Below are 24,305 nucleotides of genomic sequence, written 5' to 3'. Positions count from 1 at the left end.
GCTTCACAATGTTAAATAAGTACCAGATGCATATAAGAAAATGTTTATAAAAACAAATGTAGAGAACACAATGCATATCCTGGGAAAAACCCTCTTCACAGAGAGAAACAACCCAGCCTGCCAAGAAAGATATCTTTATTGAATTTTGCTAAAACATTACAATGTTTCTGTCACTTAAGGATCTGCTATCCGTCTTAAATTCTTAAGGAGAGATTCAAGATTCTTATACAACACAGAAAACAATCAGATGCACGCACTCAAATGAAGCTGTATACACTTGCGACATAAATACAAAAATCTGAACATAGAGCATTCGATACTCAGAACAATTTGATCAGAATCAATAATGTTCAATCTCTCAAGCACACAGATGTTGTATTCTTCAACATTGAAGTTCACTTCTACAATTCTGAAGAAAACATTCTACTTTTGTATTCCCAGATTCTTAATTTCTATTCTGCGCACCATGTTCACAACCTAAAACAAAATTCTATATTGTTCAAAATAGGAACGATAGATGACCAAGAAGTGCCGATGAAGGCAAATTGATTTCTGTCACAAAGGAACTTGCCCGATGTTGAAAGACCAAGAGACGTTGGTGACTTGGCGGTGAGTAACTGTAGGCGGAATAAATACACGATGATGGACCAATGAAGGAGAGTTGAAAACAATAGCCAGCATGTGATAAATAAATTAACTGCCAATTTGCCAAATAGAAAAACTATAAATGATGCCACATCACAATTAGAATGGAACATGCGCACATGACATATGTAGAGCCAAAACCAACTGATGACGTCAAAGGAAAAACTGGGACAACAGTGACAGAATAGAAGAGAAAAAATATGAACTACATACATGCATTAACTCAGGAAGATAAAGTACCAGAATTTGCAGAGATGATTAGAATTATTTGAGGATCTGTCTTGCAGCTACCGCATGATTTGAACACACAATAATATTTTCTTTCACAATCTGTTTCAAGAGATCAATTACATCTTTCTTCATAGAATCATATCATATCTTCATGTTGTGACAACAAAATCAATAGCTTTGATAGGGGAATGGATTTTCATTTCAGTTGCCCTTCAGCCAAAGCATATGAACTAGTTCTTGGAAGGGATCTCTACATCGATTGTCAGGTACAACATCATCCTTTATCGCCTCAACTTTTCCTCTTCTTCCATATCCTCTTCATCTCATTCCTTATTTCTTCCACATCAATCTTCTTTACAGGTTCACTTCTTACCAGATATCCTTCGTATTCCTGCTTCTGCAAAATTTTGCCATATGTCCAATTTTGTTGCGATATTATAGCATTTGATGTTTCTATGTCTTGTATTTCTTTATTCATTCTTGAACTGTATTGATTAGCTTTGTGTCCAAAACAATTGCAAGTGTGACAGTAGTCATAAAAAGATCCATTTCGTCTATAACCATTCATAAACTGATCCCTGCATCAACTATCTTTATGACTGAGTCTTTTGCAAGTGAAGTGCTGAATATTTTGATTCATTTTGCTTCTACATTCTACATCCTTATCTCCAAATCTATTGCATGAAAAACAATAACCATTAAAGGAAGGGTACGTTTGAGCATTAGGTTGTCAGACTGATGGTTTCTTTGTTGAACTTCTTTAATTGTGGAGTGGCTCCTCTTTATTCATATCTTTAATGAGTTGATAAGTTTTTGTCTTTTCTACAGGATCAGCTTTGCCATTGTCCTCAATCCTTTGTTTTGAGCATTGCCTGTTTCAAATCCTAATCCACCTTGATCATTTGGATTTTTCTGCTCAGTCATTATTTCCTCAAGTATAATAATACTTACCTTGAATTTGTTTTTTAGATTCTCTGTTCTCTCCGGATCTGATCTCAAGTTTACTATCTCTTGTTCCAGTTTCTTGCATTCCCCTATCTTATCCTTAATTATACCATTCAGACGTTCCTTGGTCCTCTTTTTCCTTCCTCAGCTTTTACCTTCATGTCAACAATCAGTTCATTTGCTTTCTTTATTTTTCACCGACTATTTTGTATCTTTCTCTGAATTTCTTGATCTGTTCCTTAAGCTTTCATATGCACTCATTCGCTTCCTTAATGTTTCCGTTGAAATCTCTGTTTCACATTCAACAAGTTCAAGATCTTCAAGAGTAGCCTGCATTTCTCCATCCATATAAACTTATCATCTTTCTTAGAAACCATTTGTTCAGGCTCCAGGATCACCTTGAAGTGGTTAAGCTAAAATCAAGGGACTAGACTCTGATACCAATTGTTGAGTATTCGGAATACTGGGGTGGGGAGGGGGGGGGATCAGTATTCTCAAAAATATCATAAATTTATTCTTTTTGCATATCCATATCCACTTTATTTAATTGCATCAGAAGGAGATATGTAATCACCAAAATAATAGAAGTGAAAGCAATAACCATAGCATTATACACAAGAAAACATCATATTTTTATTGTGGAAACCCTATTAAGGGAAAATCCATGGAGAGGGTTAACTCTCAATATAATATAACTAGTTATAACGTATTACAAAAGTGTTCATTTCCAGAGGGCTCACAGCCCAAAAGATAAAGACTCATTGCCAAAGGGCTCACTAATCAAAAAAGACAAGTGAATAGAGTGAACTGTTATGGTCGCATCTCACATATGCATGAATTCAGAGTTCCTTTTGGACTCAGTAAAAAGACTTTGCATACTTTATTAATACTATTATAACTCGCATCTGATCCTTAGTTGCAATCACATATCGCTGTACTATATCATCCAAGTCTTTCACACCTTATTCAAAGGAGTATATCATATATATTAGCTAATACTTGCCTCAAGTTGGCCATATGCACTTTAACTAATAGGTCGGCTCCCAAAATACCTTACATGCTTAAGTGAAAATCACACATTACATGCCTTAGTTTTGCCCCAAAACTTCAAGGCCAAAAACAATCACTTGGTGAAATGCAGACAATCTGACAAACTATTTTGTACCGAGAGAAATAGGGAAATAGACAAACCAAGCTACTAGACCTTATATCTCTTGTTCCGTATAGCCATACCACATGCGGACTTGAATATAGGTATATCCAGTAATCACAAATATATTGTCCAAACAAACCATATCTGCAACTGTGGTACAATGTGGACCCAAACATGAGGAGCAGAAATGCAGAATCATCAGAGCAGACACGACATAAGTCAACAAGAGTATTTTGACATCAATGACAACCAATATATATGAAGCACAACATTCTCCTCTCATCACCAACAAAATCATAAACCGACAATGTGTATCATTAATATTAGTTAAGTCAACAAATTTCTAATTGACACAAAATGGTGCAATTAAGGAACGGGCCATGTCTCTTGAATATAACCTGTCATCCATTCGAATGATATAAAGAGGCACTCAATCTCACTTCATGAGACATCATCGAAAAGGAAGCAAACAGAAGGGAAAAGAAGGGAAGGACAAATCTAGGCCATGGTTAACCTCACATTAGCATAGATGAAGAGCAGAGTGGAGATAAACTACAAAATCCATGTCTTCAATGTCTCAAACTTAAACACCTCGTCAAAGCTACAAAAGGCTATTATCAGTGCCATCTTGATTACAAGAATGCCCCCTTTGAGCTATTAAGTTAAGATATGATGCTGAATGATTTAACTTTTAACTTTTTTATTCTATAAAATTTATATAATTTTGTTTATAGATTTTAATTTTTAACTTAATATTTATAATTTTATTAAGTTTGATTAATATATATTTAGAGTATATTAGTCTGATATTCTGAACTTAATTCCTGTTTTAGGCTACAAATGTATATATATTTATGATTATATTTTTTGTAGATATACCCAGCCCCCTACCTACCTCCACTACCTCTCTGCCCCCACAAAAGAACTAGTGTACCATGTCCAAATAACATACTTGTACCCAATTCTGATTTGGAAACCTATGAATGTTAGTGTCTAGAAGCCTTTTCAAGCTTTCCACCGAGGCTTAATTGATGTTAATTGTTAATGATTCTTGATTGTTTGATGCTTAGCAGTCTAGCACTACTATTGAAAAGGTTTTCTTATTATATAGACATTGGAATAAAGAGTGTATATTGTGAAATTGGATGAGTTCAAGTAGAAAAGGATTGGACATACTAGTTTACATATGGAATTGGAAAGGGTTTTTTTGGGTTGAAAGATCTCGTTCTCCTCAGATATATAGATATATGCATACTTACTATATGCAAATAGTTTATATCTTGCATCAATTCTATTTGGAGGATAAGGATAAATATAATGCACGTTGACCATTAATAATAAACATTTGTTGTTTGGCAATGTTGGTTTGCATCAATCACAGGCATGTTAAATTTTCATAAATTTTGTTTTTAATGTTTTTATCGCCAATCTTACAGGAAACAACTTCCTTTTTTAATATTCTTACATAAATATGTCTAATGTGAGTAGTTTCATCTCTAGGTACATTTGCACTGGGATGGTTTTGGACTGATTATGGAGCCCCTATATGTATTTTGTGCAGACTATTATCATATTTTTATGCTTAATGGAGAATATTTGCATGTACTTGTTCCCTGATGAACCTAATTGTTACTTTTTCTTCCATGCAAAACTAACTTTATTATAGGTCATTTACAATTTGGATTTGGATTATTAGTTTTAATTGTTGTTTATCCTAAAATTTATTTTTCTGGCAATAATGCAATATGGAGCAGGTTCTTGCATGTTTTTACTTATTGATGTTTTCTGCTGTAGTTTGTTTGAGGTTTTAAAATCCCAAATTGGATGATTAGTAAGAAAAACACGAAGCGTAAGGGGAAGAGATAGCCATGGTTAGATCACTGTTGAATGTCATTGCAAATACTCTCTTTTTTATCATAGAGCCCCTGTTTGCACCGTGGGATGGTTTTGGACTGATTATGGATCCCCTATATGTATTTTGTGCAGACTATTATCATTTTTATGCTCAATGGAGAATATTTTCATGTACTTGTTCCCTGATAAACCTAATTGTTACTTTTTCTTCCATGCAAAACTAACTTTATTATTGGTCATGTACAATTTGAATTGGGATTATGAGTTTTAATTGTTGTTTATCCTAAAATTTATTTTTCTGGCAATAATGCAAATATGGAGCAGGTTCTTGCATGTTTTTACTTATTGATGTTTTCTGCTGCAGTTTGTTTGAGGTTTTAAAATCCCAAATTGGATGATTAGTAACAAAAAAAACGAAGGATAAGGGAAAGAGATAGCCATGGTTAGATCACTGTTGGATATCATTGCAAATACTCTCTTTTTTATCATAGAGCCCCTGTCCATGATCAAGCTCCTATGGCAACTCTGTGTGAGAATTGTTTGCTTTCTGACTCTTCCATGGTTTGGGATTTTCAAGTTCATTTTCAACATATATGTGGATGTGTGTTGGCGGTTCATATTATTGGGAATTGCAGCATTTTCAATTCCTATTCGATTGTTCACTGCTCTGCACAGGGAGAAAGAGGTTGGTTATAATGACATCCTTGCTATGCTCCATATTGAATGAGCATTTTATTTAAGCTGAAACACATTTTCTTGAAATCCATTGAATTATCAATCCTTTGTACTGTTCAATGTTAGGTATTAGTTGTTGATAGAGCTGAACATTATTGTTGGCTGAAATACATTTTCCTGAAATCCATTGAATTATCATTCCTTTGCACTGTTGAATGTCAGGTGTTAGTTGTTAATAGAGCTGCATATTATTGTCATGGAATAATGTTAATGGTTGATTTTATTTTAAATTTTAAATTGCTTCCTGCTGAGATGCATGTGAAATATAGTCTCATTTTCATGTATTTTATTAATATGATGCTGAATTTCAGGATATCTTTATGACTGTTTGGATGCTTATTATCCAAATTATTGATATGCATTCTTTAGTAGAGTTTATTGTCCTTAATGAGGCATGGTGGAAAATTGAAAACTTATATTGCTTTGCAAGAGACCAACAAACTTTGATTGACGAAGTGTTGTTAAAGATGGATATATTCCCAAATAGATGTTGGACTTGAAAGCTGGTCAAATCCCAAAATTATTATAAAAGTGCCATACAACCTGAGACAACCCTCTAAATTGGTCTGTTAGCCTTGTTTATCGAATACCTTAGTGTTTTCATGTCCTGGATCTCCAAAATCTAATCTCTATGAGGTGGTATACATAATCCTATACATCTGTCTGACCTATCTGCTAAGAGTAGTTATGACTATTAATATAATGAGTGCAGTCTCTTTCCCTGCAATTTACAGTTAAAAAAATAGACGGTATGACTAAGGTGGAGAAGAAATGTCCACTTACTTAAACCAGCTCTAACTCGAGTACTATCATCTTTGATTGTAGGCACTTTCGAATTGCAACACTTATCTTAATATTATTATAATTCTAACTGATGCTTTTAATATGGACCAAAGAACAACTATCTTATTCAAAATATGCCAACTTTTTCTAATTACATCATTGCCTAACATATAAGGTGCGTGCATGCATGCCTGTCTGTGCATTCACATAAGTGTGTGCATGCATATGGATTGTGTGTGTGGGAGGGAAAAAGTGTATTCATGTGGGATAAAATAAAATCATTAGTGTGTTTTCTGGTTTAAGGAGCTTGAGACCTATACATTTTAAGGTATGTGCTGGAATTACAATAGTATATAATTTATGTTGAAACAACTTTGACCATTGGAAGATTGATTTGTATAAATGAAATGGAAAAAAATGAACTCAAAATATATATCTTTTATATATATGATCTCTCCAAAGCTCTTCCATTCAATTCCTTTGCCCATATTTTATAGACTTGGACAAGGAGGGTACTTGACAAGCCCAAAATATTGACAACAAAAACTTGTCAAAAAGTAGGGTGTATTGGAGAGGTGAATGCTGGGTTTTGAACTTTTATAGAAAAAATCCTTGTGAAATACATGTTTTAACCTGCCCCAACACATTTTAAATTGCAGTTTAACCTACCCCAACACATTTTAACTTGCAGTTTAACCTGCACTAGCATGTTTAACCAAGTTTGCCAAGATGAGAGACTGGTACGAGTGTTGGTACGTCTGTTTTTGAAAATAGGAGATGGGGGTGCTTGGAGATGCCATTAGATTAATGTAATTTAATAAATTCATAGCAAATTTCTTGACACTGAACTTTCAACATTGCCAATCCACTGGCAAGGTATGCCCAAATGGTAAGTAGGCAATGAAAAACATTTAGGAGAAAAAGGAGGTATGCCACACCCAACATCAAACCATAGCTATAAGATGACATGAGCAAAGAGTTCATCTAGAACCTAAACATCAATCAAAAGCAAAGGAAAATTTATAGAAATTAGTCAGATTTGACGAAGTCTATAAGAAAATTGAAGGCAAGAGCCCAAACCAACAAGTTGAATCTTTCAACATTGCAAATCCTTTTTTTATTATGTGTGTGATTGTATATATAAGAATATGAATATGAATACACACAAACACACACAGACACAAGATTGAAGAAAGAAAATGTATTAAAGAAATAAATTCCTGACTCCCATGAATCTAGTAGAATTGACCTCCATTATGTATATTGCAAAGTTGAATATAGAAAGCATGAGTATATTTTGAGTTTCACATCGAACTGCAAATAGCCAAATGGAAAATACTTGTGATCGTGGAAGGTCACATTTGCTCCTATTTCCTTTTTGTGGTGTGTTTATTTTCCAGGTTCGTGACAACACCTTTTGTGTGGGAAATAACAGTAGTCTTCAGGATATTGGGGGTGAAAGTCTCTTTCAACTAAAGATATCTTAGGCATGGTCTCCAAAATTGGAGACGCGTCATACCATCCAAGACACATCATAGGGGGTGGGAGACATCTCTTGACTACACTGATTTTGAACTTTTAACCCATGTTGGCACATTTCAATCTCCTGCCATGATTTTTTTTTTTACCTCAAATTGTGTGCAACCCGGCGAGATTTTTTCTTGAATTTGGCAATGTTTCCTTTGCAACTCGTTTATAGAGATTTGTGAATTAAACTTGTGTTTACTCACCTAGTTGAAAAATTCATGAGTACTTGGCAACTCCTTGAGTACTCATAGGGTTTTGTATTTATTCTTTTTCCTACCTTTATTGTAGCTAGATGAGTGGTCAAGACCTATAGTTGGGGTTTTAGTTGGACGTTTCCTAGGTGGATGATTTTGGGATTTCTCAAAAAATATTTTCTCTAGGTAAATAGTCATATTTCTCTTTTTTGTAATGCATTTTTTGTTCTTTGATTTTCTTCCTTTTTGAAAGCATGAATCTTTTTTGAATCTTCTCAGATCAAATGTATAGAATGCTGGCTGGATCACTTGGTAGATTGATATCTACAAGTTAATACTGCTCCCTAATCTGATTGGAAAAAACAATGCCGCTCTCTAGATTTATCACCGAATTTGTGCTGATTTAGGGATTTGATGGTTGATACTAGGTTAAAAAAGGAGTTATTGCAAAGTCAAACAGAGAAAATCAATCGTACCAGGCGAAGAGATTGGTGGCTATAGTTGCAACACTTTTTGAGTCGGTAAGATGATGGAAATTACTCCTACTTGCATATAGCCTCACCAAGATGGACACAAGTGGCATATGAATCACAATAATATATAGAAGGATGCACATGCTTAATTCGAGAGCAAATGAATCAAATTGAAATAGGCATAAACAAATAAAGAAAGGGATGTCATATGCAACCTTAGATACATTACCAAAGAAATGGAAATAATTGTAGTTCCTTAAATGATATAGATTAAGTTTGAGCAACAAAGAGAAAATATAGTGATCTTTGTGTTGACTCTTCCCATATCTGAAAAATCTGTAAGAAAATAAAGAGCCAAGAAAAATTGAAAGATTATAGTATATTTAGTTCCCTTCTATTTAACTCAAGTGAAATAAGCTAAAGGGAAATATACTTACGAGAGAGAAAATATAACTATGAAAATTGAGATAATCCCAATTTCGAGGGAGTGATTCAAGTAAAATCCAATGACAATTCTCAGCTGGGATTGAAGGTTTACCTTCTGCTTGCAGGTGTATTTCTTGAAGAAGAATTCTTTAGTCATCTTACTGCCCTAGCTCGTCTGGCTCACCAGTAAACCTGATCATCTGCAAAATTGGATGGAATACGAAAAAGCCTTGGGAGTATGGATAGAGAGGATAGTGGAACCAAAAAGGTCGTATAATGGCAAGTTATCCAACTGTTCCAAATTACAGGAATATGTATCATAAGTGTACATGATTTAATTGGAATGTGTATCTCGAGGTTGCAAACATAGACAAATCAAAGTGTTTGAAGTTATTAACATCAAAATGCAAAAGGTTGTTGGTTTTGAGGAATTTTTCTTGTGTTAGAGTGTTTTGATGAACCAATTTGTCCCCATGAGCATTAATTTCCTATCTCACCCTTGAATTTGGAGATAAAATGATGAAATCTTGTTAGTTAAGTACAAAGTCCATATTGGGATTGATTTTCCACCATGTTTAGACAAAAAGTCCTTATGTAAATCAATTTTCCATTATGTCTAGATGAAAAGTCCCTATGGAGGTTGATTTTCTACCCATGGGTATTGAGGAAAAATAAAATTGAAGTGGAAGACCAATATAGTTCCCATGGGGATTGATTTTCCACTGGTGGATATATGGATTAAATGGAATAGAGCCAAAACACTAAAAGTCTCTATGGAGGTCGATTTTCTTCTAGGTAGACACTCACTGAAATTTGGGATTGGTTGGAAAGGAGAAAGTCCCCATAGACATGGATTTTTTATTTGTCCCCATGACTATCGATTTTCCATTTATGAAATATCCCTAACCGGATATTTACTAAATTTCGCTTTCAACAATATATTCAAAACTAAAACTTTGCAGATGTATTCCAGCACAATCAAATCCAGTACAAAATCCAATAGATGTTTAACCAGCTTCTTCTTAATTATAGTATTCAAACTCAGATTTAGGTAAATGGAATACAATATGATGATTAAACCAGAAGATTCTCCACAAGTTAATAGCCAGTTCCTTTCAGAATAATATTTAGGATTTTAGGCATATAGAAATGCATTACAGACCCACAATGATATAAATGATAAAACCAAAAAACTTCCATACAACTTCGTAAACACATTATTGCATTATACAACAACAGAATAAGCAGCACAAAAAAAACCCAATCTTAAATGTAGATTAACAGTCAGATTGGAATACTAGAATAAGAACCTGTAAGTGCGAATGAAACACCTAAATTGATGTCTCCTAGGACAATGGGTTTGCGTCCATTGTCTGCCAGCACGAGGGGCTATGTCCTCAAACTAGCTGAAAGCTGAATCTTTTTGAAAACTCTCACAAGAGAGAAAATTGAACTGAATCACAAATCAAGCATACCTAGGAATGAGCCTCCTTCCCTTTTTAATACACAAACTGAGACTCTTCGACTCCCCTCTAGCTTTCGTCTTATTCCCCGTGACTCTTCAACTTGCATTTGGCTTTTTCTCTTATCTTTCCTTGTCCTCTTTAGTCCACTTCGAATATTAAATTGACCTTTTATATTAAAAGTCCACACTTTCATAGTCAATTTTAATATCATATAGATGTGTCCTTTAATATTTCTAATGTCCCAAAAAGGGGACATTACAAATCTCCCTCCTTAAAATTGCTTGTCCTCAAGCAATCAATACGAGGATCCCATACAAATTTGCAGGTAGCCCTGTAGCCCAAACTGAAAACGATTCCAACACACTGCGAAGCAAGATATCACTTTGCAATCTATCTCTCCACTGGATCCTTGGATCCCATATAACTCTCTAAAAAAACTCTGCACCTGTAAACTGAACAACTTTAATCATCATTGATACCACTGAGTCCAACCCCAAACTGAATAGGATTACAACGTGGTCCTCAACAAGCCAAAAATCATATGATCAACACTTGGATCCCAAACTCGTAATGCACCAATCAAGCTAATACCAAGATCCTATATTACTACATGTGCATAATCTATCATCTCAGTGAGCCATGTGTTGCTAACATATGTGAGAGAATGCCAAATCCAACTGAGAACTTCACTCCAACTAAATAACAAGCACTGCTAGAGTTAAATAATGATGGGAACTCAACATCACACCAACCAACTCCTTGAAACATTACTGACCATGTGGTTGGTCCCCTTGGGTCCCATAAACAAAAAAAAATCCACCTCCCCAACTATGTGGAATATCCCGTCGCTTAATACGAGAGAATAGTAGATTCTCCAAGATATCAAATTCCCACCACATTGCTTGTCTAACAGGTATGCTGAATCTATAACTATATTGAAGATGCAAGCTAGACGTGGCTTCCTCCTTCATGAAGGGAAGTGTAACAAATCAAGTACCCACATTACGCTTGACATTTGTGACAATAGAGTAACTGTAGGCAATAAATAAATGATCAAGAAAGTCAATCAATGAATACCCATCAGCACTGTCTTCTCTCCTTATATGCTCCTTGGCCATGTAAGTGAAATCACAATCATGTCCCTTTGTCAAATGTAATAAATCAGTCATCACCTGGTTGCAATCAGTATCAATTGGTAATTGTTGATCAACATCAAAAGCTATTCCACTCTCAAACTCAAATAAGGGATTCTCCAGTATCCACATAGCATCCATCTCAAAAAGTGAGTTAGTATGCTCTAACCAATCAGAATTATATTGATTGAAAGTATTATCATCATAAGAACAATTATCCTCAGGTGTTGCTACACATTTAGCTGATCCAAAAGATGATTCATCAAACCTATAGTCATCAACCAACGAAGATGATGTCGTAATGCATAAAGATTCCTTTGCATTCCCAGGTAGCTGATCCATAGTTGTGTCTTTTTCAACCTGGTGGTCCTGTACAATACCGTCAGCTTCATCCTTGTTAAGTTGCCCATATGACTTAGTTTTGTCTTTCCTTTCATTCCCCATTATAGGCTGAAACAAATGTTCTTCCCTTTCTTCTATAATCTTGCACCCTGCTAAAAATGGTTTCAATTTTGGTTCACATTGTTTGATGATACTGCCAATCAACCTGTAAGTATCAAAAGAAGTGACATGTGTCTGTTTCAGTTCAGCCAATAAGGTAGAAAACAAATTTTGTGAATCATCATCACTCTCTTTGATTATCAAGGACATAATGGATTGCATAAAAGATATAACATCTCCCTTAAGGCCCCCCATTAATAGCAATTATGAATTGTTGGAACATATCATGAATTAAGTCTTCACAACCGAGGTCCAACAAAATCGCACAAGCACGAAGTTTTGCTATTGTTTCTAAAATATTGACTGCCTTACCAAAGGGTGGGTAATGGATAGTACACAATTTTTGAAAGGCTTCTACGATCAACTAGAATACCTCTTTCATCACTTCCTGCTGTATGGATCATAGGGTGCAGTTATTCTCATAACTTGAACAATACATTCCGTGACTGCAAATCTTACCTCCTTATTAGGATGTCTCAACAATGCTGGCTTAGCCAAAGGAATCACAGCAAGAATGATATTCACATGTTTACTCTTTGATTCTAGTTGTTCCATTGTGGATAGATAATTCACTATTGCTTCCAACTTGCAAAGTAACCCATGTTTTGATTGAGGCAAATATTCAAGCTCGCTTTTTATATTGTAGAGCTTTTCATCAAGTTTTTTCTCATTATCCTTGACAATAAGTCTAGGTAGCTGCCGCAACATGTTTGTGAAATTTAGAAGCAACTCAAACAACAACTATTGCTGAAAATGTCCACCCAGCTAATATTTCACTGTCTTTTTATGTTCCCAGAAATCTCCCAGCAAGTATGAAGTGTATGACCCTTCCTTACTGTCATTGCCAAAGTGGTTAAAGGCTTGTGAATACATCTTCCTTCAAAACACATTCTTTAGACAAGCTAAACAAATGAATGGATGAATTCCAAATATTGAAGTTCACAACCCGTATAACTCAATATGAATTCCAAGGAATTGAGTGGGAACTCATCCTTTCTAGTTTTGCTTCATAGTTCTGCATTTTCACCATACCTGGATTTTGATAAAGGCTCCCCTTGAAAGTCTGTAAAATCCCATGGATTTTCTTTCTATGGCTTCTTTTCCTTAGTTTAAATGCAATTGATACAGAGGACATAATAATCGGTTCATCTTACCATAGAATGTGATTTCCACAGTTGATAATAACAACTCAACAAGAATCAATGATTAAAACTCTTTCTTGAGATAGTTACAGAGATATGAAGAATTCATCATGCACCTGTAATGGTTCCAGCCAAAGACAAAATCTCCTGCCTTTTCACTAAAAGGTGGTAATGACGTTGCCATATCCTCTGGCCAACCATTGTTCCTACCAATACACTGTAATAGATCCCAATGATAGTAAAAAGCCACAATGTCACACTGCCTACTATGAGTAATATTGGTATCCCAGCTTCACTAGCACCCACATCACTTTTTGAAGATACAATATACGACAACCAAAATGACTTCTAATAGCGATGTTAACCAATCTTAATCACTGATAATTATTGACACTAGATATGGCCCTTCACGGTTCACAAATTTTTTTGCAAAGTAGTTGGCAGGTATCATGGAACTCCTAAAAGCTCAATCAATACGAATATTGGCTTAAAATATCGTGACCATACTAAATACCCTTTAAACAACGAGGGATTGTACTATCACAAAAACATTAGCAATTATCGCATTCTTCTATATGTGCAGTTCCATCTACCTTGTTACCTGAACACTGAGATATGCCACCGGTTGCTATTCTTGCTACTACTCGGCCGTGGTTACTGCCAAATTCCCATTTTTGGCTTATTCTCCAAAATATTCCATTGTCTGTCCTTGTTACCCTTTTATTGGTGATATTATGACCAATTGAAAGGTCTCCAAAATTCTTTTATACCCACTATTTGTTTGCTTGCCCATCTAGACTGAGCCAACGGTAATAGGACCTAATAAATTTGTCTTATATAGTAAATCCGTTTTATATATGTGCTAGACGAAGTATACTCGTCAGTTCGCTTCACTGTTCATGGAATCACTGTTATTTATTCCAGTAGTCATAGTGAATGACTAATCAACTCTTCTTAATAATAGTTGTGCAGATGCGTTATCTCTAGTGGGATTCCTCCACATGTCTAAGCGTCTGTCGAGTTTCCATCTAGGGCATTACTATTGGGTTTCTAAGGTAACGTTAATCACTCCTGCAACTCTTAGCTCATATTTCACCAAAATTGGTTTGTTCCCACAGATACGTACAACCCAGTCTCCTTTCAGATTATCCCGTGCTATGACTATGTTAATTTCATCGACCAGGATACCACGACCATTATTAATCTCCGCATGGTAACACCACGACGTCGGTCACAAGATACTCTGGGCTCAAAACGGAGATGAAGCTATGAGTTGGGCCATTTCAAAGTTCAACCTTCGAGACTCTTAACTTGACGCCTTAGGCTTATGACAAAAACACAGAAGTGAAGCTGTCTCACCAGAGTAGAAGTAATATTTGCATCTGGCCAATCCTTACTTTGGCCGGTTGCATCATAGTCGAAGGCCGAGATAGTACTATGGTATTCTGCCGTTGAATGTCTCCTACAACCCAAAGATATATGTCTTAACCGTGGATGCTTGATTGCAATCCACCCGCAACGTGAAAGATTACACAATTAATTGTTACTGCTCTCGCTGCGTGCTTGGCATTGGAATGCTAGTGTAGGTGATGTGACCATCCACCGATTTGAACTCAAACTCACGCTTAGCCCGCTACCAACCTTATTGTCGGTTACATGTTAGTTAAGACACGTTGCTAATTGGTGTCATTCCTGCACAGTTCCCACCTTCTTATTGCTGTTGGTGGATAATACTAACTCCACAGTTATTGATGCTACTTCTGAATTTGGGAGTCACGTTTTTGTTCTTTGCTGAAAAGTGCTCCAACTAGCCAAATATTTGGATTCACGATTAGTGAGACCTTGATATACACTATCAAAGTATACAGTTGACCCTCTCTTCTTTCAGATCGTAGTATTTGATCCCATTACCTCTTCATGCATTTGGTAGGAGTTGATGAAAAAAAATAGGAGCCAAGAATCATCTGTAATCAAAAACACCTGCCTAAATTTATTCTACCGTTGCTGAAAAGAATATTAAGAGACACCTACACATACACCATAACTGGAAATACCAGATGAAGATTTGAAAGTACCAGGCTTGATGATGCAATATTAGAATTTCAACTATATCCTTATTTCTCTTGTGGTCATAATATTTCCTTCCACCATTAGACTGTTGATTAAATTCTGGGGAATGAATTATTATTGGGATGATCAATCTGCCCACAAAGATAGAACTCTTTTTAACAACCTTCCATCTCAAAGAACCTCATAACCTTGTTGTTTTCAACACAAATATTTTTGGTAATTTTTTTTTGAGTAGACCTCACAGGATGGCGGGTTCGAGGCTCTGATATCACTGAAATATCCCAACTGGATATTTACTGAATTTCTCTTTCAACAATATATTCAGAACTAAAACTTTGCAGATGTATTCGAGCATAATTGTATCCAGTACAAAATCCAACAAATGTTTAACCAGCTTCTTCTTAATTATAATATTCCAACTCAGATTTAGGCAAATGGAATACAATACGATGATTAAACCTGAAGATTCTCCACAGGTTAATAACCAATTCCTTTTAGAATAATATTTAGGATTTCAGGCATATAGAAATGCATTACAGACCCACAATGATAAAACCATATAATTTCCATACAACTCCATAAACACGTTATTGCATTATACAACAACACAATAACCAACACAAAAAAACCCAATCTTAAATACATATTAACAGTCAGATTGGAATACTAGAATAAGAATTTGTAAGTGCGAATGAAACATTTGAGCTGATGTCTCTCGGGACAATGGGTTTGCGTCCACTGTCTACCAACACGAGGGGCTACGTCATCAAACTAGCTGAAAGCTGAAGCTTTTTGAAAACTCTCACAAGAGAGAAAACTGAACTGAATCACAAATCAAGCATGCCCAAGAATGAGCCTCCTTCCCTTTTTAATACACAAACTGAGACTCTTCGACTCCCCTTTGGCTTTCGTCTTATTCCCCATGACTCTTCAACTTCCCTCTAGCTTTTCATCTTATCTTTCCTTGTCCTCTTTAGCTCAGTTCGAATATTAAATTGACCTTTTATATTAAAAGTCCATGCTTTCATAGTCAATTTTAATATCATATAGATGTGTTCTTTAATATTTCTAATGTCCCAAAAAGGGGACATTACAATAACATGAAATCTCCACCAGTCCCCATGGCCATCAATTTTCCCTTGAGGATTGTAGTGAACAAGCAAACAAGAGTCCCTAGGAGGGTCATTTTTCCACTTTCCTCCAAATGTGCATGAAAGAATGAAAAAAAAGGGACTGATTTGTCCCTATGTCCCTATGAAAATGAAATCTCCACTAGTCCCCATGGCCATCAATTTTTCCTTGAGGATTGTAGTGAGCAAGCAAACAAGTAGTCTCTAGGAGGGTCATTTTTCCTCTTTCCTCCAAATGTGCATGAAAGAGTGAAAAAGAAAAGGGACTGATTTGTCCCTATCCTGGTAAAGATTATGTCGTGATGTTCCTATGGTGGTCGATTTTCCACCAGCAAAGGGAAGTTGTTCAAAAGGCATAAAGCAAATGTCGTGATGTTCCTATGGTGGTCGATTTTCCACCAAGATTAAAATACAAAGAAAATGACCAAGTTAAAGGGAACCAAGTTTGTTCCTGTCGTGGTCAATTTTCCATCAGCAAAGAAAGTTGGCTGAAATGTGTAGACAAGCATGGGGATTTATAAAGTTCCTATCCCCATTGATTTTCCACCAGCACGAAAGGTGCAAGAATGACAAAATGCATGATCTGAATTTGTTCCTATGGACATCGAGCCTCCACTTGAGCAATTTAATAAGGTTTAAAGAGGAATTCAAGGACAAATAAGGGACTAAAAATGTCCGTATGATAGTCAACTCTCCACCAAGATGAAAATGCAAGAAATGACCAAGTTAGACGAGATAGAATGTGGCAATTGATAAATTGAAAGCAAAAATGAAAATTCAATATGTTCCTATGTTGGTTGAGCCTCCACTAGAGGTTAATTATTAATATTTTTTTTTATGCTAGGGGTATCCCCACAGCTGAGCCCAGTGCCCGACCTGCCTTACCTGGGCTTACATATTTCCATGTTGGGGCGAGCAGAGGTCAGACTAATTCCCTAGGGGAGGATCAACAACCTGCAAGTTGTCCACCCTATTAAACCCAGGAAGGGAGTTGAGCCTGAGACCTATAGGAGAAAAATCACAGCCCAAGCCAACTCATCTACCTGTGCGGGCTTCCACTAGAGGTTATTTTAGTCCCACATTCACTGTGGAGTTGCACAACAGACACAAAACCACATTAAACTGTCATTGAACAATACAGATTAAACACAATACAAGGAAGCTATTCAAGTTTGAAGGTTAAAGAAAATCATTGAAAGCTGATAGATAGAAGGTAAGGAGAACATCAGATCTAAGCAACCAGCATCAAGAGGGGTGGTGATTATGCCAAGAAAATCAGAGATGAAGAAAAATCAAAATATGCTAAAGACTGAACTTTGTTTGAAAACTCAAGGTCTCGATTATGAAAATCTGAAAATAAAATCAGAGGCTTATCAAAAAGAGGCTGCAAACTTCATGGTCTGAACCAGTGTCTGAAGAATTTCGACATTAGGGGTGGCATTTTTTGAAAATCAGAAAAATTCAGAATTTTCTTCACCTAATCCAACCTAGTGCAAGAGAGCATAGGTGACTCCTTACCAAAAATCAGAAAATTTTAAGAAGAGAATGCTCAGGTAGTAACTTCTCAGAGTTGTCTTCAGAAATCAGACCTTGTCCTATATTTGGAGATCTGATTTTCATCTTCAGTTTTCAGAATCTCTTTCCTAAGCTATGTTTTACAAGTGTGATGTTCTGATCTTATGAGTTCCAAGGTTTGAAATCAGACTTAAAAGAAATGAAAAATCAAAATTTGTTCCTGTTATCTGTAGAAGTTGCACCTAGACTGGATTTCAACTCAGTCAACTTTGAGTAACATGGAAACACTCCTAGGTAGTGTGAAGTACCAGGATTAGGAGTGAGTCTTCGGGTTATAGGCTGGTTCCTTATGATGTTTCACCTAATTGCTTCTTCAAATGGAAATTTAAACTTAAGAGGGAAAGGGATAGAAGGATTACTTGAAAGTAAATGCTGAAAGTAAATGGGGTGATACACCAAACATTGATATGAGGGTATTGCTGGACTGACACAATGAAACGCTTCTGAATAGTTGAGATAAGCACAATATTGATCACTCGAAATTCATACATAAATATTTCATGAGAAGGAAAGCACTTCAGGCAAGATGCTAAATTCACAGTTAACTATTTGAGACAAAACACAGATTCACGACTTATAACTTGTATGAACACATCCAGAACCCTACTTGCAAATAAAACTGAGACAAAGACTCAGGGATTCAAAATAAATTGCAAAAGTTATATCATATCAGTAATTTGAGTAGTAGAGACACAATAAGGACTTCTGAACTATTCCTTTATTTAGGCTTCAAAGGTAGTTCCACCACATTCCTCAAGACTGACTGTAAAGCAATATGTTGAAAAACTATGAAGGACTCTGAAGAAATCACGACAATATCAATTTATAAATCAACTAGCCAGCTCCCCTTTCCACATCCTGGAAATCCTTATAAAGAGAAGGATTGCAACAAGCTTTAGATGGGAGGGGCACATGTCAAAACATTATTGGAAGAATCAGAGAAATTTCAGAAAGTTGCATTTACATTTACATTCTCTACATTTGGGTAAAAAGTAGGGAGATAATCATGAACTGCCAGGTGGTGCTTGCTATAGGAGTACCTCTAACCGATTATGTTTGCCTTTAACTTCAATCATGAAATTCTCCTAACTGTATCGGCTAGTAGAGCCATGACCTCTTCAACTGCTCCTACCACGTCCATTTCTTTTCTGGGGCCATTCGAAATATTTGATTATTCCTTTCGATCTCTCAGCTTTGCTTTATCCAGGATCAAATCTTCGTTTCCTTGTTCTAGCTTAGCAACCAGAACCAATCATTTCTCGCCACCTTTGATCAAATTTTCAATTCACTACCCAGTGAGATCCACATGTGCAACATTTGAAATTCTGTTGAACCCTTTAAAAAAAAAGTCCCGATCTTATGATGTCACGATCTCACAATATATTGGAGAGAAACCCTTCGTGTCATCTTTGGAGGGGAGCATTGGCTTTACGATCTCACGATCGACATTTTCTAACCTTTTATCGTAGCATTGCAAGCCTTGAAAATGGCTTTTACGATCATACGATACCTTAGTTGTCGGGGCATTAGAACATATCTTTTAGCTTCCTACGATCTTACGATTGCGGGTTACACTCCCTTGGCGTAGCATCGACAGTTAGCGTTCAAACCCTTACGATGTGATGAAACAACTTGGCGTAACATCGCGGCTTCACTTTTCATCTTTCACGATCACACGACAGCAATTGTATCATCATTGACTTCGTAGCATCAAGAGCTTTATATTTACCCTTACGATCTCACGATGAAGGACTCATCCTATCATCTTATCATCTTAACATCTCAGGTTCATGGGTTTTTTGTAACATCTCAGTTTCCCCTCTCATTCTTTACGATCTTATGATCCTGCCTTTATCGTGCCATCGGGCCCCTTCTGTTTTGGTCAGATGATCTTACGATTGAGGTGAATCCTTGTGATGTCATGACCACACGATTATACGACTAGTGTATCATCTTATTCCTCCACCTTTTTCCTTGAGATCTTTCGACACATTGCCTATCGTAACATTGTAGCCCTAGAATCAGAATGTGCACATTTTCCTTTGCTTAAGCTCCTGGCCCCACCTTGTCTTATTACTTAGACCTTTACGATCTTACGATCAGACTTTGTTGTGCCATCGGGCCTTTCCTGTTTTGGCTTTACAATCCCATGATCGCTTAGTCTATCGTAGCTTCGGAAGTCTTGTTGAGACTCTCAACGTTGTCACGACCACCCTTTTTCGTAAGATCGGGACTCGACATATTACCTTTGCATCTTTTGCCCGTATGATCCTACGATCGCCTCAGCCCATCGTATGGTCGCGGGTCTCCATTTCTGCTTTTACAATCCCATGATGCACTACATATCGTAACATGGGAACTTGAAATCTTTATCGTGACATCTCAGCATCACCACTTTCTTCATCTGATCTTACGAATAGTACAATCTTACAACTACACGACCCCACGATGAAGCGTAGCATCTCAGGCCCTTTTCCTTGGCTTTACGATCCTTTAGTCAAGATGATCGTAGCCCATTTCTTTTCGGCTGAAAACATCGAATAAATCATACTTGCTTTTATTAACCAATACTCCTCCAAAAGTTGAAACTCACGATGCTATGACAACTTGAACTCATTAGACTGGGCCCACTCGGACATGCGTCCGAAGCTCACTTCCCTGCTTCAGTTAAACCCTGAGCATCTTCAAAATTTGGAAAAGCGACAACCCCAGGTCTTCATTTGATCGATGGTCGCCGAACAAGTGGAAACCCCTTTGAATAGTTAGAACCCTTGACCAATCGGAGCATGCCATTTAGTCAAACTCTTCTAACACATTTCACCAATCTACGATCTTACGATCACGACTTAGCAAAACATTTTTGTAGCTTAGGTGGTCAATACTTTAATCCTCACGATGTCACAACACAAACTGTCGTAACATCGGAGCCATTTTCCATTCACTTTGCAACTTACAACCACACGACGACAGTTACCCTTCTATCTTGCGTAGCATTGAGAGTTTGATATTTAACCTTCACGATCTCACGACAAACAACAATCTTAAGATTAGAACCCCCATTATTGGCCCTTGAGATCATATGACGAAACATAGTCGTAACATCAGAAGATCGACAATCTTAGCCTTTATTGTAACATCTTAGCCTCAACACATCTTACGGTCTGACGACTGTCCTTTACCTCGTAGCTTTGTGCCCTTTCTGGAGATCCCTCACGATGTTGCGAAACCTTTCCTGCCATAAGATCGAAACATTACCTTTGAACATCATACCCATGATCTTATGACACCACCCTCATCGTATGGTCATTGCCTCTCAAATCTTCCTCTTCGATCTGACGACAAACTACATGTCATAGCATCGACACTTCAACTTTTCACAGGTCATTATACACTTACAATCCTACGATCGGGTGATCACGCGAACATAAGACCATATGACAAGGCGTAGCGTCGTAGCATGAAACCCATTCTTCCACGATCTTACGATATCCATCGCAGCTTTATTAAACCATACTCCCGATATCACGAATTGACGATCTTATGACTCAGCGTAAGATCGTAGCCTTCATCTTTTAGCCTGGCGATCACACGACATCCTCGTGACACCGTAACTCTTTCCTTCCAGCTTCTCGATCACACGATCAAAGCGTTTGTCGCGGCATCGTATCCTCGCAGCATTGGAACTTCATGGTTTTGTCATAACGTCTTAGCTTCCTTGTCCATTGCACCCGATCTTACGACTGGCACGATCTTACGACAATACGACCCCACGATGAAACGTAGCATCTCATCCTTGAAACTGGGTGCCTGCGATCTTACGATTGCTTCGTATCATCTCAACCCCTTTGTCTTTGCTTTACGATCTTATGATTGAGGCACTGTCGTAAGGTCGTAACCATTCTTTTTCAGCTGTAAGGCATCGAATGAATCATCGTTCCTTTATCGATCAACATTCCTTCAAAAACTGAACATAAGCTTTCCCTTGCGACTAGGCGATATTGTGATATGACGATCATGCTCCTGCTGAGTTTAAGTTGTGACGATGCGCCAACTCTAAACATCAACTGCTTCTTCAAAAAAGGATGTTGAATGAATCCAAACTTCTTTTATCAATGACCTTATGGAACTCATTCGAAAGGTAACCCTACTACATTTGTTGACCCTTCGCCTCTTCTTGAAGATGTGCTATGTGGCTGCTTGTGATTTGTTCACCTCTGCCATGCTTTACTCTTTGGGCCTGCTAGGACACGTGTTGTATCATTGTTGTGTCCCTATGGCTAAAATTCTTGTAGCTTCGCAAAGCGACATAACGACGGCTGCTGATCTACTCTGAGATCCATGATCTTTGTGATTTCTGACTTCGAACATAAGATATAACCTGTAGAAGCTTGAAGATTACAATGAATTTTTGGACATAAGCATGAGACACACGGATTCAAAAGGTTAGAAAACCTAGGGATATAAAAGATAGAACATGGTCAAACATTTTACATATCCCCTTCATGCATGCATGGAATTTAATGAACCAATAGAAGAATGTGAAAAATGGCTGCCACCCTAAAGAAAAGACTGGTCAACATTTCTCCTCATTTTTGCATGGTGATAAAAAATGGTAACTGTTCCCAAGTTTGTGCATTTTCAAATTTCTTTGTTTGCAACTCAAATGTTTCGATTTTTTGAGTCCTAAAGGTTTGAAACCATTATCCCTTCATTTGGTCAAAGAAGTCGTCAGTTCGAGGCAAAGGATACCTGTTCCTAATGGTTACCTTGTTCAACATTATATAATGAATACATATCCTCAAGGTTCCTTCTTTCTTTTTAACAAATATTACTAGAGCACCCTAGTGCAGGAGCACCTCTTGAAGATCAAGCAAGCATTTGAAGGCTTATCTTTTGGAAGTTGAAGAGACAATTTCACCCAATGGGCACACAAGTTCAAAAGATCATTGGGGGAGTTGATAGGAGGATATATAAGGATGTTTCGCTGGAATTTGGCGCCATGATGTAGTTGTGGAGTTGATGAATGAACAAGTTTTACTAGTTTTTCTGCAACTTCTGGTGTTCTATAGCTTGATAATTGCTTGCGCAGATTCATAACTAATTGAAACCAATTGGAGAGTGTGGATAAATGTGTTAGCTAACCTTTGAGCTTGATTTGAACTCATTTGGTGTAGATTGAAGGAGATACACTCATTTTTTAAGAGTGAGACTAAAACTCTAGGTTTAACAGGGGTTTGTACACTAAAATGTCTCTAACTTGAGTTTTCACCATACGAGTTTAATTACCATTGGTGGAACACAAGTAGGGGAAGTATTCTTCATGTTGGAAAAAGTTTGGTGTAGAAATCCTAGTCAAGCTAGGATAAACAATGAGCCCTAATCTCCTTGTGACTGGTTGTAAAATTGATCACAAAAGTGAAAGGAACTTAGGTAGACCTCACTTAACGATACATTGGTTGATGTTGAAGTGTGGCAACACTTTTCCAAGTATTGGCTCGAAGATGTATGGAGTAAGAAGGGTAATTGCTTTGTAAAGTGCCCAAATAGGCCTAATTAGGACTATTTTACACCAGTACAGGTTGACCTAGCTAAAAGAGGAACCCAAATCCAATTCTTTGAATTCTCAAAGTACTCCCAAAAGGGTATTGGGATATGCAATTTGTTTGAGGAGTTGTTTGGAGGAGTTTTGAGTTAATGAGAAAAACCTATGGTTGGAGGGCTAATTGGACTTAGGTATCCTCTAGGCCTAAATTGAAGTATTCGACCTATAAGGTAAAATTGGATGTCAAATGTTGATAATTACATCACAAACAAGTCAAGTGGGCGTCATAGGGGTTTACCTCCATTAGTCTTGTTAATTCCTTTTTGTGTGCTATTTGGAAGGGAGTGTGTGAGTACAAGGTGGTGGTTTAGTGGATCTTGTCACACAATTTTTTTTAAGGAGTTAGGCATATAGGAGTCTTGGAATTTGTCAAAAAGGCTCTAGGAAATAAGTGACATCCTGTTTAGTTCCAAGGAAAGCTAGGGTTCACCTCAAAAACTTTGCATGAGAAAGAAGCCGTCGTTTATGTCATGCCCAAACTATGAGGGCAAAAACACACACAATCTTTTTTAAATATTAGAATGCTCAAGTTGATAAGTTTGCAATCACATTACAAGAAAAGATTCACTTCATTACAACATAAGTTTATAACTCTTGTGGAGGAAAACATCGATAAGATTGAATTTTTGTTAAAAAAATGTTATCGACATAAATCACGTTATTTTATTAACTACACAACAAGATATGAAAGTTATTTAAATAACATCCTAAAAGAGTTCG

The 24,305-nt window shown here is 36.7% G+C and overlaps 1 protein-coding gene across 7 annotated transcripts in view; it reads left to right on the top strand.

Moving 5' to 3' along the window:
- LOC149574768 (coiled-coil protein) overlaps window positions 1-24,305 on the top strand; it is a 106,827-nt gene that overhangs the window by 14,972 nt on the left and 67,550 nt on the right. For all 7 annotated transcript variants that reach the window (XM_089814595.1, XM_089814597.1, XM_089814600.1 and 4 more), the window contains one exon: window positions 5,193-5,513. In XM_089814595.1, the coding sequence (XP_089670721.1) occupies window positions 5,268-5,513 (246 nt within the window). In that variant the 5' untranslated portion in view covers window positions 5,193-5,267. The remainder of the gene's footprint in view (window positions 1-5,192; window positions 5,514-24,305) is intronic.

This window comes from Cupressus sempervirens, chromosome 2, assembly GCF_028749045.1.
Source record: "Cupressus sempervirens isolate cs-2001-9-10 chromosome 2, ASM2874904v1, whole genome shotgun sequence".
NCBI classification, from domain to species: Eukaryota; Viridiplantae; Streptophyta; class Pinopsida; order Cupressales; family Cupressaceae; genus Cupressus; species Cupressus sempervirens.
This window is presented reverse-complemented; position numbering and strand designations above follow the sequence as displayed.